At 35.9% G+C, this 16,435-nt stretch overlaps 2 protein-coding genes across 2 annotated transcripts in view; both read right to left on the reverse strand.

Moving 5' to 3' along the window:
* The window catches only part of LOC18102882 (disease resistance protein RPV1), a 202,412-nt gene extending 187,650 nt beyond the window's left edge, over positions 1 to 14,762 (reverse strand). The window contains exon 1 of the mRNA XM_052454039.1: positions 14,716 to 14,762. The gene's annotated coding sequence lies outside the window, so the exon portion shown is untranslated. The remainder of the gene's footprint in view (positions 1 to 14,715) is intronic.
* LOC7484319 (disease resistance protein RPV1) overlaps positions 1 to 16,435 on the reverse strand; it is a 124,711-nt gene that overhangs the window by 45,783 nt on the left and 62,493 nt on the right. The window contains exons 2-3 of the mRNA XM_052454041.1: positions 14,485 to 14,529; positions 13,858 to 14,388 (exon numbers count right to left, since the gene is read on the reverse strand). Of these exons, the coding sequence (XP_052310001.1) occupies positions 13,858 to 14,354 (497 nt within the window). The 5' untranslated portion in view covers positions 14,355 to 14,388; positions 14,485 to 14,529. The remainder of the gene's footprint in view (positions 1 to 13,857; positions 14,389 to 14,484; positions 14,530 to 16,435) is intronic.

Here is a 16,435-nt window from a genome sequence, read left to right on the forward strand (position 1 = left end):
TGGGGGAGGGGAATTCATCGGTAAAAATCTGCAGACCCACTTTACTAAGTGTGGCATTCATCATCAATTCTCATGTCCCTATACACCATCTCAAAATGGTAGGGCCGAAAGGAAACATAGGCATCTCACCGAAACAGGCTTCACAATGATGTTTCATTCTGCTGTTCCTCTTCATTTCTGGGTTGAAGCCTTCAGTACCGCTGTTTTCACCATTAATCGCTTGTCAACACCAGTCTTGAGTGGGAAATCTCCTTTTGAAATTCTGTATGGTAAGTCTCCTCTTTACACTACCTTTCGCATCTTTGGTTGTTTATGTTTTCCAAACCTGCGTGCTTATACCAAGCATAAGTTTGAACCAAGAAGTCTTCCTTGCATCTTTCTTGGTTATCACACTTCATACAAAGGATTTCGGTGTCTTGATCTTGTTTCTCATCGAGTCTTTATCACTAGACATGCTCGTTTTGATGAAACTGTATTTCCATTTTCCTCTTCTAACATGCAACACTCCTCTGCCATCTCAGATTATGTTGCTTTTCATGATCCTATCCCATTCCTTCCTGCTATAGCTGTCACTAATTCCTCTACAGGGCCTCCATCTCCATCACCAGTGACCTCGTCCATGCCATGCAAGAAATGTGCCTTGGACTTGTCTTCACCTCATAGCCCCTCATCCTTAGTACCATCTGTTCCTGCTCCTCAGGAAGTGCAACCTCCAGTACTTCCAATTGCATCAATTCCACCACAGAATTCTCATCCCATGCTCACTCGAGGCAAAGCAGGCATCTCCAAATCCAAACATTACAGTTATATATGTCAGGTCCCATCTTCTCCTTTAATTTTCTCTCTTCTGGTTATGAAGGAACCAAAAGGTTTCAAAAGTGCTGCCAAGTCTCCTGAATGGCTTGCTGCCATGGATGAGGAAATTAAAGCTCTGAAGCTGAATCAAACATGGGAATTGGTTCCACGACCTGCTGCTACAAATGTGGTTGGATCCAAATGGGTTTTCTGCACCAAGTATCATTTGGATGGTTCCATTGATAGGCTCAAGGCACACCTTGTTGCCAAAGGCTATACTCAACTCTATGGTCTTGATTTTAATGACACTTTTAGTCCAGTTGTTCGAGCCTCAACTATTCGTATTGTTCTCTCCATTGCAGTCTCTCGTGGCTGGACAATGCGTCAGCTGGACGTCAAGAATGCTTTCTTGCATGGCCTTTTACAAGAACAAGTTTACATGGAACAACCACCGGGTTATGTTGATCCCTCTTATCCAACACATGTTTGTCGTCTTAAAAAGGCGTTGTATGGCTTGAAGCAAGCACCACGAGCATGGTTCCATCGATTTAGCCATTTCCTGCTCACTGTTGGTTTCACTAGCAGTCAGGCTGATTCCAGCTTATTTGTCTATTCATCAGCCCTTGACACTATTTACTTGCTCTTATACGTTGATGACATTATCATCACAGGCAGCAATATATCTCTCATTGATTCCTTCATTCGCAAATTACATCATGAGTTCTCCATGACAGATCTTGACGCCTTGAATTATTTCTTGGGTTTGGAATTCACTCACTCTGCCACAAGAATATTTCTAAGTCAACTCAAGTATACAAGAGATCTTCTTCTTCGCGCTGATCTGCTTGATTCTAAACCAGTTGCCACTCCGATGATTGTCTCTCAACATTTATCTACTGATGGCACTCCATTTCATTCTCCCACTACCTATCGTTCTCTGGTTGGTGCACTTCAGTATCTAACCATTACAAGGCCTGATATTACACATGCCGTGAACTCTGTCAGTCAATTTATGCATAATCCACATGAACATCACTTCCAGGCTGTCAAACGCATCCTCAGATATGTTAAAGGTACTCTGCATTTTGGTCTCAAGATTACACCATCCAACAGCTTCACCATTTCAGCTTTTTCAGATGCCGACTGGGCAGGTTGCCCAGATACCAGTCGATCAACATCAGGCTATGCCATCTTCTTAGGTGACAATCTTGTTTCCTGGACATCTAAAAAGCAATCCACAGTATCTCACTCTTCTGCAGAATCTGAATATAGAGCCTTAGCACTCACTGCAGCTGAAGTCCAATGGCTATTAAATATTCTTCATGACTTACATCTTCAGCCCTCGGACAAACCAACCCTCCTGTGTGACAATGCTAGTGCCATTTTTATGGCCAGGAATCCTGTTGCTCACAAACGATCTCGCCATATTAATATTGATATTCATTTTGTTCGTGAATTAGTTTGCAAAGGTATATTAAAGATTCAGCATGTGTCGTCCCCCTTACAAATTGCAGACATCTTTACCAAAAGTCCATCCAGATCCTTGTTTCTGCTCTTCAGGTCCAAGCATCGCGTGTTCCCTACCACGCTTGACTTGCGGGGGAGTATTGACGCTAACACAATCCCATCTTCTGGAGAAAATCTTTCCAAGCATTCAGGAGAAGATCATGCCATTTGATTGTATTACAGTTAATTATATACGTCTATCTAGGAACTGATTAATCCTAATTATAGTATAGTGTATATCCTGTAACAGCTACTTCCTTATTACTCTCACCTTCTGTTGTAAACATTTTCCTATATAATAATATTCCAACGCCATGTGCAAGGTGTGGTTGATAATTATTGGTTTACAAAACCTTACATTCCCAACTCCAACAATCCCATAGAGTATAGCAATAGCAGCACCATGGGTGCCATCTTGCAACCATGAGTGGATATATTTTACCAGATGATCTCTTCCAATGAAATGAAGGGGGACATGAAATATTTTACGATCCAGATTCTTTGAGACCTTCTCCACGATAGATTGGACAAGCTGTGCCTCATTCCTGCATCAGAAAGAAAAATGTAATGTATGATAATTAGTAGTCTCTCCGTAAAGTTTCAAAATCTTAGTATCATGGAAAAAAGAAATTAAACCAGGCTGTGAGTCAATGATTGATCGGTACTTTTGTAGCAATGTTATCACCACATATTAAAACCAAAAATTGAATAATGTAGAAATCTTTCCTTTTTTTCCGGTAGTCAAGGAAAAAAAAAAGGGAAAAAAGCATCTTTTATTTTTGTTTTCCTGTGGAGTGGAGGGACATTGAAGCTGCACAATGTTTTGTGTCTTTGGCTATAAAGTGTGGGTTTAGGGAATCAGGGATTACAAGTGCTGATGGCAAGAGGTTTATTGAGTGGGGGTTCTATAAGAATGGAGGTTCCATGGTGTGATAGTAATAGGATTCTGTTGTCAAAAGAGTATGTGAGGTTTCCCGTTGACTTGGCTCATCGGAAAATTGGAAGAGAACTCGAGCGTTTTTTAGTTGTTTAAGAGAAAACAGCAAATGGGTTTGTGGAGTTCACAGTCTTGGAAAATGGTGAGCAGCAACAAGGGGATGATGATCAGCTGGAGAGAACAGCAAATGGGGATGGTAATGTCCTCATTGATAATTTTCATTAATTTGCAGAGCTGTGATTCTGGATGTTACTTTAGTTGTCTTGAGGTAGTGTCATCTTGCAGAACATCTGTTGACTTTGTACTTTTTGATGCTTTATGTAATACTTCCTCTGTTCCTCCTTTCGCTTTCTTTACTCTGACTGTTTCTTTCCTTCTGCTTTCTCTCTGGTTTTTCTGCTCAGGATGAAGACGATGGTGATGAAGGCGTGAGGTGCTGCTGCTTGAATGGAAGCTCCCTCCTCTGTGTTTTATCGTTTTCGTCTCTGTGTTAGGCTCGTTTGCCTTCCCTGGTTCTGTTTCTCATCATTCGTTCCTTCTCACCCCCTGTATTTTTGTCTTCTCCTTCGTTCCCCCCTGTTCTCCGTTTATTTTCTTTCTCTTCGTTCCTCCCTGTTTTCTGTTTTTATCTTCGTCCCTTCTGCCTCTCTTCCCTTCCTGTACTGTGTTTGCTCTGTTCTTGCTCTTCGATCCCCCTCCTTATTCTTTTTTTTTTTTTGTTTTGTTTTTATTTAAAAAAACCCTCCCTATAGCCAGAGAATGCCATGCGGTTACCCAGATAATAAAGAGCTTATGGGACTGTTATTGCAGAAGTTTGAAATTCTACAGAAGGTAACCTTGTGTATGTGCAACAACACAGGTCGAGCTTTTAATACCTCCATCACTGCCATCGGGCCACTCCCACCGCCTCCTCCACTCAGTTCTTAAAAAAGAAGCAAAGATGGGGTTTGCGAGGGTCTACACAAAACCACAGCACTGTGGCGTTGGTCATGCTCTACAAGATGAGGTTGCGGTCTATTTCTCCCCAGACATACTCGGCAATTTCTTGAAGATTTAAACTTTGAATACTTTTAGCACTCGATCTTGCATCAGGAGAATGGGTTGGGAAAATCAACAGAGCATGCCATGATATAGCTCCAACAGCCAACCATTAAAAAGTCCAAGTGGTTAGAACTTTGTGGCTTTCACGTCTCCTAGAACAACTGTTGCTGTCAAAAACCAGGGAAATGAAAACATATTCCAAGATCCTCATAATGTTGATAAAAAAAAGGGTCATAATGTTTGAGGTCATGGGTGACAGTGCAGTGCTGGTATATGAAAACTGATTCAATTGCATCGATCATTAATCGAAATCATGAACATATTGCGTCTTTTGATTCAGGATAAAGAGACTTTCAAACCAAGATCTCAAAGTAACTGTTTTTTTATGAAAAGAAAGAGTCTCATAGAAAATTTTACGATTTCCACTTTTGTTATTGAATTTTAATTCTATTTTTTAATTTGATAATTTTCAATCAAAATTAATTTTTAAATTTCTAATTTTGATGATACAATTCTTTTCTCATTTAATTTCTTTCCCTTTCAAAAAATTAGGGACCAGTTCTACAATTAGTTATAAATTCAGACGGATTTGATGTATTAATATAGTAGACTAAGGATTTGGACCTCTCCAGGCCAAAGAAAAATGTAATAAATAACTTAGTTTCACTTGCTAAAAAATCTAGATCTGCCCATAGTCTTGTTATCTGGAATAAAATCAGACTCTTAGCATATTGATTTTTTAAGAAAATTAATTTTTTACTATAAAATATTATTGTTTTTAAATAACTCAGATTAACCTGTTTGGAAATATGATTGCAATTGCTTTTCAAAGTGCTTTCACTCAGAAATGTATTAAAATAATATATTTTTTTATTTTTTAAAAATTATTTTTAATATCAATTCATTAAAATAATCTAATAAAACTACCAAAAAATATTAATTTAAAACAAAAAAAACTACTTCTAGTTATAGTCACTTTGGTCGGTATAAAATCCAGTTTAGGTGGAAACATTGGCTTTATTAATTAGTGCTTACATAAGAAGTCATGTATAATCATAATTTAGTAATGTCAAGTAAGAAAATATGATATGAAAAAACTTAAGAAAATACACAATTATTGGCTCGTTGGTTGCTTTGATCAATTGCATGACAAAATACATGAATTCTACTTTGATTTTGATTATTAGATGCTTCTCTCACCCTTTTTTCAACGAATATTGAGCTGCTTCAATCACAATCAAGTGCTATCGATCGATGCTTGTAAGATGAAGCAATGAGACTTAGTTTAAGTGGATTTGTGCCTTGTATTATTATTATTATTATTATTCAAAATCTAAATAATCCTAGCCATGGAGACCGCAATAAAATATTATAAATACAATAGTCAGTCTAGCTAGGGTTTACTGTTTCTCAACATTCATCTAATCGTTGTTTTGTATTTAAAAGAATTTCTACTATTTTTATTTTAATATCATCCATGTATATTGCATCTTTGTTGTCACCACATCCTTTCATTGGCTAGCTTCATTAGAGCTTTTAAAAATCAACACGCGTCATGCTTCTATAACATAATATTTCATTTGGTGTATATTTTGGTCCCTGATGTTTTAGAAAAAATGTTATAGTCCTTGTATTTATTTTTATGAAGTCTTTAATTGAAAGCTTTTTAGGCATCAGTCTTTCGCGGTTGCAAAAACTTATCTTTGTGTTCAAACCTCGGTCAACAATCATCCTCCATGAATATCCTTTGTGTAACACAATATTTTTATACAAGTCACCTCATTATAGATCCCTAATACAATACTTTTATCTTAGTTATCTCATCCTAAATCTTGAACACAACTTTTATCTGGGTTACCCCATCATTGATCCTACCACTAGGATTTCCAATAACAACAACTAAAGTATATAGAAACATCATATTAATTCCTTAATGTATTTTTTCTAAGGGAAACCTTATCATCCCCTCCTACACAACTATGTCTTGTTCTGCAATCTCTTTTAGCCATGGTTATTCAATAACACACAATGTTTGGTGTCTTACATGTGCTGATGACAAGAGGTTTGTTGAGTGGGGGTTCTATAAGAATGGAGGTTCCATGGTGTGATAGTAATAGGATTCTGTTGTCAAAAGAGTATGTGAGGTTTCCTGTTGACTTGGTTCATCGGAAAATTAGAAGAGAACTCGAGCGTTTTTTAGTTGTTTAAGAGAAAACAACAAATAGGTTTGCGGAGTTCACAGTCTTGGAAAATGGTGAGCATCAACAAGGGGATGATGATCTGCTGGAGAGAACAACAAATGAGGATGGTAATGTCGTCATTGATAATTTTCATTAATTTGCAGAGCTCCGATTCTGGATGTTACTTTAGTTGTCTTTGATAAGCTAGTAAGAATCGTCACAGAGATGAACAGAAGTGAATAAAATTAGAGGGAGATACTGCAATGCATCACAGAGATGAACAAAGAAGTGAATAGAATTAGAAGGAGATACTGCAATGCAGAGAGAAGTGAATGGAATTAGAGGGAGATACTGCAATGCAGAGGAAGAAGAAAATGTTTCTATGTATATTCACTTATTATGTTTGCCATCACTGTTACATTCATTTTATATGAACTAAAGGTGAGAAGCTTGTTTACGTAATCTAATGAACAGTAACAGACTTTGTTAACTGTCTAACAATATTAGCAAACTTTCTAACCATTGTATTCTCTATTCTCTTAACAAGTGGCAACAGCAGAGCCTTTGATATCTTGACATTCCCCCTCAATCGCAGGCTTGGAGGAACCAAGCATAAGATTGGAATAGTGACGCCGAAATAAAGGAGTGAAAAGACCTTTAGTTACAATATCATCATCTTCAAAGTAAACCCCTGCTGCAGAAAGATGGTCTCAAGCATCTTTGATCTTCTAATGATCATCAGTTTCAACACCTTCAAGTTTAGAATCTGCATCAAACTGATTTGAACACTTTCTTGATCCATCAACAAATCCTAAAATACCATGACTCTCAAGTAGAATTTGCATTTGAAAATTCCATATGAGATAATTTGTGTCATCCAGCTTGACTGTTACAACTATTGAAACCGTAGGAAGTAAACAGGTAATAGGAGATTGAACAATTTGAAGTTGAGAAGTAGTCACCATTTTTAGAGTTCAAGAGACAGAGATGAAGAGAATCATAGATTTGAGAAGAGAGTTGAAGAAGAATTTTTTCAGTTTGACAATATATCAAACAGATGATAGACAGATTGATTATTATGAAAGAATTGGTTTAATAAGGCGATAATAATGCCAGAAACAGAGATTAGCAAGATATTAGAAGCTTTGAAGTTGAGAAGTAGTCACCATTTTTAGAGTGCAAGAGATAGAAAAGAAGAGAATCGAAGATTGAGAAGGAAGAATCTTGCAGAAAGTTGAAGATTTGAAGAAGAATTATTTTTTTCAGTTTGATAATATATCAAACAAATAATAGACAGATCGATTATTATGAAAGAATTGTTTGGATAAGAAGATAATAATGCCAGAAACAGAGATTAGGAAGATATTAGAACCATTTTAGAAGTACGTTTCGCTTTTACAGCAACTTCATCAAGAGAAAGGCCAGCAGCAGCTGCAACTCCAGCAATCTTATGAACAAGAATAGTCCCCGTCAACCCTCTTCGTCCAGCTATGCCTCGAGGTGGAGGTAAAGCACAGTCATCTCCAACAATTACAGTCTCTACTTTATAACCTTCAGATTTTGCTTGCTCAGCAGCCAAACCAAAATTTAGACGATCGCCAATATAATTCTTGACAATAAGAAGACATCCCATCGGACCAGTTACAGCTCTGATATCATGATAAGCTAGCAAGAATCGTCACAGAGATGAACAGAGAAGTGAATAGAATTAGAGGGAGATACTGCAATGCAGAGGAAGAAGAAAATGTTTCTGTGTATATTCACTTATTATGTTTGCCAGCATTGTTACATTCATTTTATATGAACTAAAGGTGAGAAGCTTGTTTATAACAGTAATAGACTTTGTTAACTGTCTAATAATATTAACAAGCTTTCTAACCATTGTATTCTCTATTCTCTTGATAGGTGGCAGCAGCAGAGCCTTTGATATCTTGACAGTCTTGAGGTAGTGTAATCTTGCAGAACATCTGTTGACTTCGTACTTTTTGATGCTTTATGTAACACTTCATCTGTTCCTCCTTTCGCTTTCTTTACTCTGACTGTTTCTTTCCTTTTGCTTTCTCTCTGGTTTTTCTGCTCAGGATGAAGACGATGGTGATGAAGGCGTGAGGTGCTGCTGGTTGAATGGAAGCTCCCTCCTCTGTGTTTCTCGTTTTCGTCTCTGTGTTAGGCTCGTTTGCCTTACCTGGTTCTGTTTCTCATCATTCGTTCCTTCTCACCCCCTGTATTTTTTAGTCTTCTCCTTCGTTCCCCCATGTTCTCTGTTTTTATCTTCGTCCCTTCTTGCTCTTCTGTTTCTCATCATTCCTCCTTATTCTTTTTTTGTACAAAAAAACCCTGCCTATAGCAAGAGAATGCCATGCGGTTACCCAGATAATAAAGAGCTTATGGGACTGTTATTGCAGAAGTTTAAAATTCTACAGAAGGTAACCTTGTGTATGTGCAACAACACAGGTCGAGCTTTTAATACCTCCATCACTGCCATCGGGCCACTCCCACCGCCTCCTCCACTCAGTTCTTAAAAAAGAAGCAAAGATGGGTTTGTGAGGGTCTACACAAAACCATAGCTCTGTGGCGTTGGTCATGCTCTACAAGATGAGGTTGCGGTCTATTTCTCCTCAGACATACTCGGCAATTTCTTGAAGATTTAAACCTGGAATACTTTTAGCACTTGATCTTGCATCAGGAGAATGGGTTGGGAAAATCAACAGAGCATGCCATGATATAGCTCCAACAGCCAACCATTAAAAAGTCCAAGTGGTTAGAACTTTGTGGCTCTCGCGTCTCCTAGAACAACTGTTGCTGTCACAAACCAGGGAAATGATAACACATTCCAAGATCGTCATAATGTTGATAAAAAAAGGGTCATAATGTTTGAGGTCATGGGTGACAGTGCAGTGCTGGTGTATGAAAACTGATTCAATTGCATCGATCATTAATCGAAATCATGAACAGATTGCGTCTTTTGATTCAGGATAACAAGACTTTCAAACCAAGATCTCAAAGTAACTGTTTTTTTATGAAAAGAAAGAGTCTCATAGAAAATTTTACGATTTCCACTTTTGTTATTGAATTTTAATTCTATTTTTTAATTTGATAATTTTCAATCAAAATTAATTTTTAAATTTCTAATTTTGATGATTATTATATTTTATTTTTACAAAAAAAATATCTATATTAATTTATTGTGAAAATTCAATAAAATCAATTCAATTTTTAATTAAAATAAAATATATTTAAATTATAAAATCCTCTTAGTCAAACATGCTTATTTATTTTTTATTACAAGTAAACGTGTTACGAGAGGGTATATATAGAAACAAAAAAAAATTTCTAATTAAATTTTATCATGTGTTATTTTTATTTTATTTTTTACATAAAAAGATGAAATAAAATAGATAAAATAACATGAAAAAAAATAAACATTTACATATATTTTGGTCAATAAAAGGTTAACATATAAAATAAGATATTTAATATGTCTTATTATAAATACAAATTAATAAAATAATATCATATTACATTTTTGAATATGAAAGCCCTTACAAATATTTATAAATAAAATATCTCATGCTAGAGAAAGAAAGACTATGTTGTATGTGTTTTCTGAGAAGATATAAGAGTTGATTAGAGGTTGGAGAAGAGAGTCTGAGATCTTCTCTTGAACTCCTTTACTTGATGGCTCGTGCATATTTATACAGTCATAAGTCATACCAATTTATATGGAGGTAAAGTTAGTAGTTTTATGCAGAGTGGTAAGGATGAAATCACGAGGACCATCCCTTGATATGGGTATGTGTAAAGTCATTCTATGAGCTCCATTATTGAAGGAGACTCTATGAACATTTAATGTATGCATATTTTATCTCCGTAGTAGTTGGTGATAAGTAAACCATGGTTGACTAGTGGTTGTATACCTTACGGTTGAAATAATTCTTTGCAAAATTCCAATAAGTGAAATTCCAATAATAATTTCTATTACCATGGAAACCACAATAATAATTTCTAAAAATACGAGAAGCTATTTCTACTTTGGCTACGTGTGCTGCATCATCATCATCATCGCTACTGTTGTGGGCATTGATAACTTCATCCTTTGATTGGATATCATCATCCTTTCCTTCCTCTTCATGCAACCATTGTACACCAACGGTCCTTATTTGACTAGCTGACGTGACAACCATTGAAATTGTCACGTCATCACCACTATCAAATGCAGGATCATCGCTCCCTAATTTCCAGTGGCTTAGCGATTGGCTTGCACGAACCTCATCATCGAAACGCATATCTAAGACAAGGACTTGACGACGCAAGGACTGGCCACTGGTATTGTTTCTGATTTCAATATAAACATTACTAAAGCCACGGTATGCTGACGTCACACAACTTATGAACAGATTAAAGCCAAATATCCGGTGCGCAGGAGGAGGTGAAACTCATTCTGAATGAAAAGTTATCAACAAACTCATTCTGAATTAGCCATTTATCCTCTTCTCCCTCCTCATAAAACCCCCTTAACATCTCATCTTCATCAAATACAGATACGGCAACGTTGAATATGCCATCCATAAATGTTATCTGTACCACCAAAACAATGTCTATAAAATGAGCAAAAGAAAAGTATTCAAATGTAGATTTCCAAAACAATAAAATGGGTGAGGGAGGACCTGAAAACTCGATGTCTGTATTTGAGCACTAATCGTTTCCATTATTCTGAACACGTGAGAGTCAAACTTTTGGATTAATTCTTGCTTTATCCCATCTTGGAACTCGACTAAGTGAGCACAACCATCTCTTTCAGTCCAACTGCTTAGATTTTTATATCTTGGCAGTGAATAGCAAAAAGACACATCTAACGAATCCAAAAGGGATGGAAACCTTGGGAGTGCCTGAAGCATTTTGCAATTTCTTAAATATAGATGTCTGAGTAGACCAAGATCCTTGATGCTTTCTGGAAGAAAACGAATTGGAGTTCCACTTAAATCTAGACTCTCCAAGAAGCGTGGCAGTGAAAACAAGGTAAATCTCAACATTTTCCGCGTTGAAAACCTAGAGGGAAAGAATAGCTTCAATGGAAGAGATGAAATGAATGATGTACTTGCAACAATTCCATCACTTTGAAGCAACTTGCGCCCCTGATGATGCTCTAACTCCATATTCAGGCTGTTAAGATTTGAGCAACCATCTAAAACCAGCTCTTGAAGTGAATTCAATCTACTCATTTTTTTTGGAAGCTCCATAAGACTTGTACAATTTCTTAGATTTAAGATCAACAATCTTTGTAAATCACCAATAGATTCGTGAATTTGAACCAAACGGATGCAGTCTTCAAGTATTAGCTTTTCAAGGCCTAGGAGACCCGAGAAGTCTGGGGTTCTAATGAGATCACGAGAGTGACGGAGATCAAGAATTTTCAACTTTGGAAGAAACTGTGAAAATACATGAATTTAGTTGTTATCAATTGAAAACGAGAGAGATAGCTATAGAGAGACTTGATACATACCGGTTTGCCTTTCCAAGCATCAACTAGACAACTTCTGGATAGATCAAGAACCACCAGCTTCTCCAAGCATATGTGATTTGGTATGGAGCTCCAAGACAATCCATGCCAACATAACCATATCAAATTCTTGGGAAAGTGCTCAAAACTTCCATGAAAATTAGTGTAGTTTAGTTGGAGAAATTTTACATTTGGCATCTTTCTAAAAGCATCCGTGCTGAGGATGGGAAACAAACTTGTTTGGCCAGTTTGTAATTTTCCCCTATCAGAAAAATCGGAAAGCCATTGTTGAAAGAAGTTAAGCCTGCGGCGCTTGCGACAAACCATTGAATCAGTACAGACAACTTCTGCATAATGATCTTCCATTAATGGATGCATATCAATGGTAAGGCCACGCAATTTTTCAGCATCCTGCATAATAATATTAAAAGTACATGAGAAAGGAAAGTAGATCAATGAATATGTCAAGGCACCACAAACCATTTAAGTAGATATTTAAAAAAATTCAGCTACTTACAGTAGTTCCTTCCATACTGTAAAAGCATCCCCATGATGCCATATTCTTTGACAATTGGGTGATTCTTGACGAGCAATTTCCCTACCCATATCTCTTACTAGTTGATGCATCCACAACCTTTGATCACTGTTGATTTCAACAAGACATCTATCGATGAGATTGTCAATCCCAAATCTTGCACCTTTATCGAGCCCATCCAGTATCCTAACTGCATCATCCACATCCATTCCATTGAAGAAACATGCGACATCAAGGAATAAGTTCTTCGGATAATCACCATCAAGAAAGTCGTAACTTATTTGAAGAACCTTTTGAACATTAAAATTAGGAATCATTTCCATTTGTTTTAATGCGCTTTCCCATATTTCTCTTCCTTTTCCGGACAATGAAGAGCCAATAACTCCAAGAGCTAATGGAAGTCAATTACAATAATGTACTATTCTCCAAGAGTCTTCCACAAAACCATCAACAGGGTTAGCTTGTCCAAAGGCATTCCAACTGAAAAGCTCAAGTGATTTTTCATCATCTAGCAGTTCAACTTTGTACCGGATCCACTGAATATCATTAGCTGAAAACAGACCCTTATTTCTGGTTGTTACAATGATTTTACTTCCTTTACAAAGCCAATTTTGCATGACAATGATTTTATTGAATTCGTCCCTTTTGTCCACATCATCTAGAACAATAAGAGTTCTTCTGCAACATAATGCATCCTTAATCTTCAGAATTCCTTCATCAGGATCATTTATCTCAACAGTCTTGTTTAGGATGTCGAAAAGAAGTTGCCTCTGTAGGCAAACTATATCCTTTGACCTAAAATTTGATAGAAAGCTCTTTCCTTCAAATTTATAATAGTTCTGGTTAAAAACACTCTTAGCTATGGCTGTCTTTCCAACTCCACCAATTCCATAGAGTAAAGCAATGGCAGCACCATGGGTTCCATCTTGCAACCATGAGTTGATATATTGTACCAGAGGACCTCTTCCAATGAAATGAAGGGGGACATGAAATATTTTTGGATCCAAATTCTTTGAGACATTCTCCAAAATAGATTGGACAAACTGTGCCTCGTACCTACATCAAAAAGTAAAATACAACGTGGGATAATTAGTAACCTCTCTATAAAGGATAGAACTAAACAACATTAGCTAAGAAATTAAATCGGGTAGCGTGTCCATGATTGATAGTTAAATTTGTAGGTGCGTTATCACCACCTATTAAAACCAAATCATGATCGAAAAAGAAGAAGAAGAAGAAATCATAAGTATTTTTTTTTCTTGGATGTTTTCTTATCAGTACACTTAACTGAAAGAAATTAAGAGTTCACGACCAGCATTCTAGTCTTATGCTATGTATAGTTTCATCAAGAGATATAACTTACCCATCTCCTAAATCCATTCCAGCTAAATTTGCAACTTCCTTCAAAGCAATCCTCCACCCATTCACCCACTCCATCTCCTCCTTGTAGTGCTTTTCATGTTCCACAAATGCTGCAGCGAAGCTCCCAGTTTGATTTCTGACTTCAGATGGATCCACATGATAGAATACTGGGAAAACTATGCAGTCACCATTCCTCTTACATTCCATGATCTTTACAAGTTCATCGAGGCACCATCTCGACCAAGCATAGTTTTTGGAGAACACGATTATCGCTATTTTTGATTGTTGTATTGCCTCCTGGAGCTCCAGCTCTATATTCTTTCCTCTCCGAATTTCATCATCATCTCTAAATGTGTGAATCCCTGCATCAACCAGGGCCTTGTAGAGGTGATCGGTAAAGTTCTTGCGGGTGTCTTCACCTCTAAAACTCAAGAACACTTGATATTTACAATAAGAAAACCGGGAAGAGTAGGATTCTTGATATTTCCCAGCAGCCATTTCGAGTCTAGCAAAGATAAGACTTTTCAAAGATCTGAACAAAAAAAAGAAGGAGTTGCGGGATTCAAGTCGATAGTTCAAGATCGATAGCACACCAATAAGCTGAAGCATTCATATATTATTATCTTACTTTTTCTTTAAAACAATTTTCAAGTTATTTCCCTGCAATCAACTCCTCCATGCCCTTTCAGAAAAATATTTGTACATACGATAAATCTCTATGCTGAACCAACAAAATCGGTTGATGAGATCATCAATAATTAGTTTCTAACAGTGAATTAATTTAAGTGATTCTCACTTACAGCAGAGTTACATTCCACAATATAACATAATACTAATAGAGAAGAGAGAGAGAGAGTACCTGCAATCTTCACTTTCCCTTCGCTGATGTTCTCTTATCAGTTCATCAATTTTATGCTTTCAACTGAGCCTTACAAGTCGTTGTGGTATGTAACTCTGCTGTAAGTGAGAATCACTTAAATTAATTTGCTCAAATCATTTATCACGCGTTTACTAGGGCCTGTAATTCTTGATATAATTACCAAAAGGGACATTAGACACACACACAACACATAATCCCTCCCATCAACTCACACGGTTCTTCTTACTTCACCCACCAGTAAGATAAAGGCACGTGGAGGATCAGGCTCGTCATATCTGACTTGGAAAGTTTATTAGGGCCTGTAATTCTTGTTGCACCATTTGAATCTGTTGAAAGTAAAGTAGATTTATGAAGAATTAATTGAAAAACAAACCAATTGGTTAAATTAAATAAATTAGTCAACCAGTATATTTTTTAGATTAGTATTTCATTTAAATAATTTAATTTCTTGTTTATTTAGAATTTAAGATTTATGGAATTCGAGGTGTTTAATAGTTTGTTATCAGATATAAAAAGCTTCTAAATCAGATTTTTTATAAATAAAATGTAAATTTAAATTTAAGTAAAAAAACATTAATTTAACTAAGTCTTGCTAACTCTGAATGAAATTGAATCAGATCAACATCAAATAATTTATTTTAAAACAAAAAATTAAATAATTTTATTTTTATAAAATAATTGACTTAGATTATATTTGTTTGTGTTTCAAAAGCATTTCTGAAAAAAATTAAATTTTTTTATTTTTTTCCTTACTTTAAATTAAAATTTTTTTAGTGTTTTCAAATCATTTTGATGCGCTGATATCAAAAATAATTTTTTAAAAATAAAAAAAAATCATTTTGAGGCATTTTCAAGTGAAAAGCACTTTAAAAAGCAACCACAACCACTTTCCCAAATAGATATTTAAGTTAATTGGATAACGCAATTACCTGAAATTTATTTTAGGAGCGCGTTTGGGAGTGTGGTAGTGGTTATTTTTCAAAGTGTTTTTCATTCCAAAACACATTAAAATAATATTTTTTTTTATTTTTAAAAATTATATTTGACATTAACACATCAAAATGATAAGAAAACATAAAAAACATATTAATTTGAAATAAAAAATAAAAAATATAATTTTTTTTTATTTTTTTATTTTTTTACTTTAAATTAAAATATTTTTTATATTTTCAAATTATTTTTGATATACTAATTTAAAAACATTTTCAAAACATAATACCAAACACACCCTTATATAATCAGAACAAGTCTACAACTGGGCCCAATACATGGGCGAATGGTTTTAAAATTGAGAGAGAAAGGGTGGATTGTAATTTTAAGACAAGTCATCCCTTCAAGTCCACTCTCTCTATGGTATGGAACGTTTCCGCGTGAGGAATTTTCCATGGCTAATTAATGCCGGAAGCAGAAAGTCGGAATGTCTAGGCTTGACCAGCTATGCATGGAAAATTCTGGTGCCAGGAATTGATGGCTATATATTGACATCGTGAAGTAAGAAAAAAGTTAGAAAATAAACTCCAGAAGTTGATGGCTAGTGGTGACATCCTGAAGTAAGAATCAAGTTAGAAAAAGAAGAGAAGTTGATGTGGCTATTGACATCATTTCGGCCAAAAATTCTATCGAAAAATTAAGGGGTAAGAAACCCAGACTCTACAAGACGATAAGGATTGCATACTGACATGGCAGAAAACCATGTGAA

The sequence above is a fragment of the Populus trichocarpa genome, chromosome 6, assembly GCF_000002775.5.
Source record: "Populus trichocarpa isolate Nisqually-1 chromosome 6, P.trichocarpa_v4.1, whole genome shotgun sequence".
Lineage (NCBI taxonomy): Eukaryota > Viridiplantae > Streptophyta > Magnoliopsida > Malpighiales > Salicaceae > Populus > Populus trichocarpa.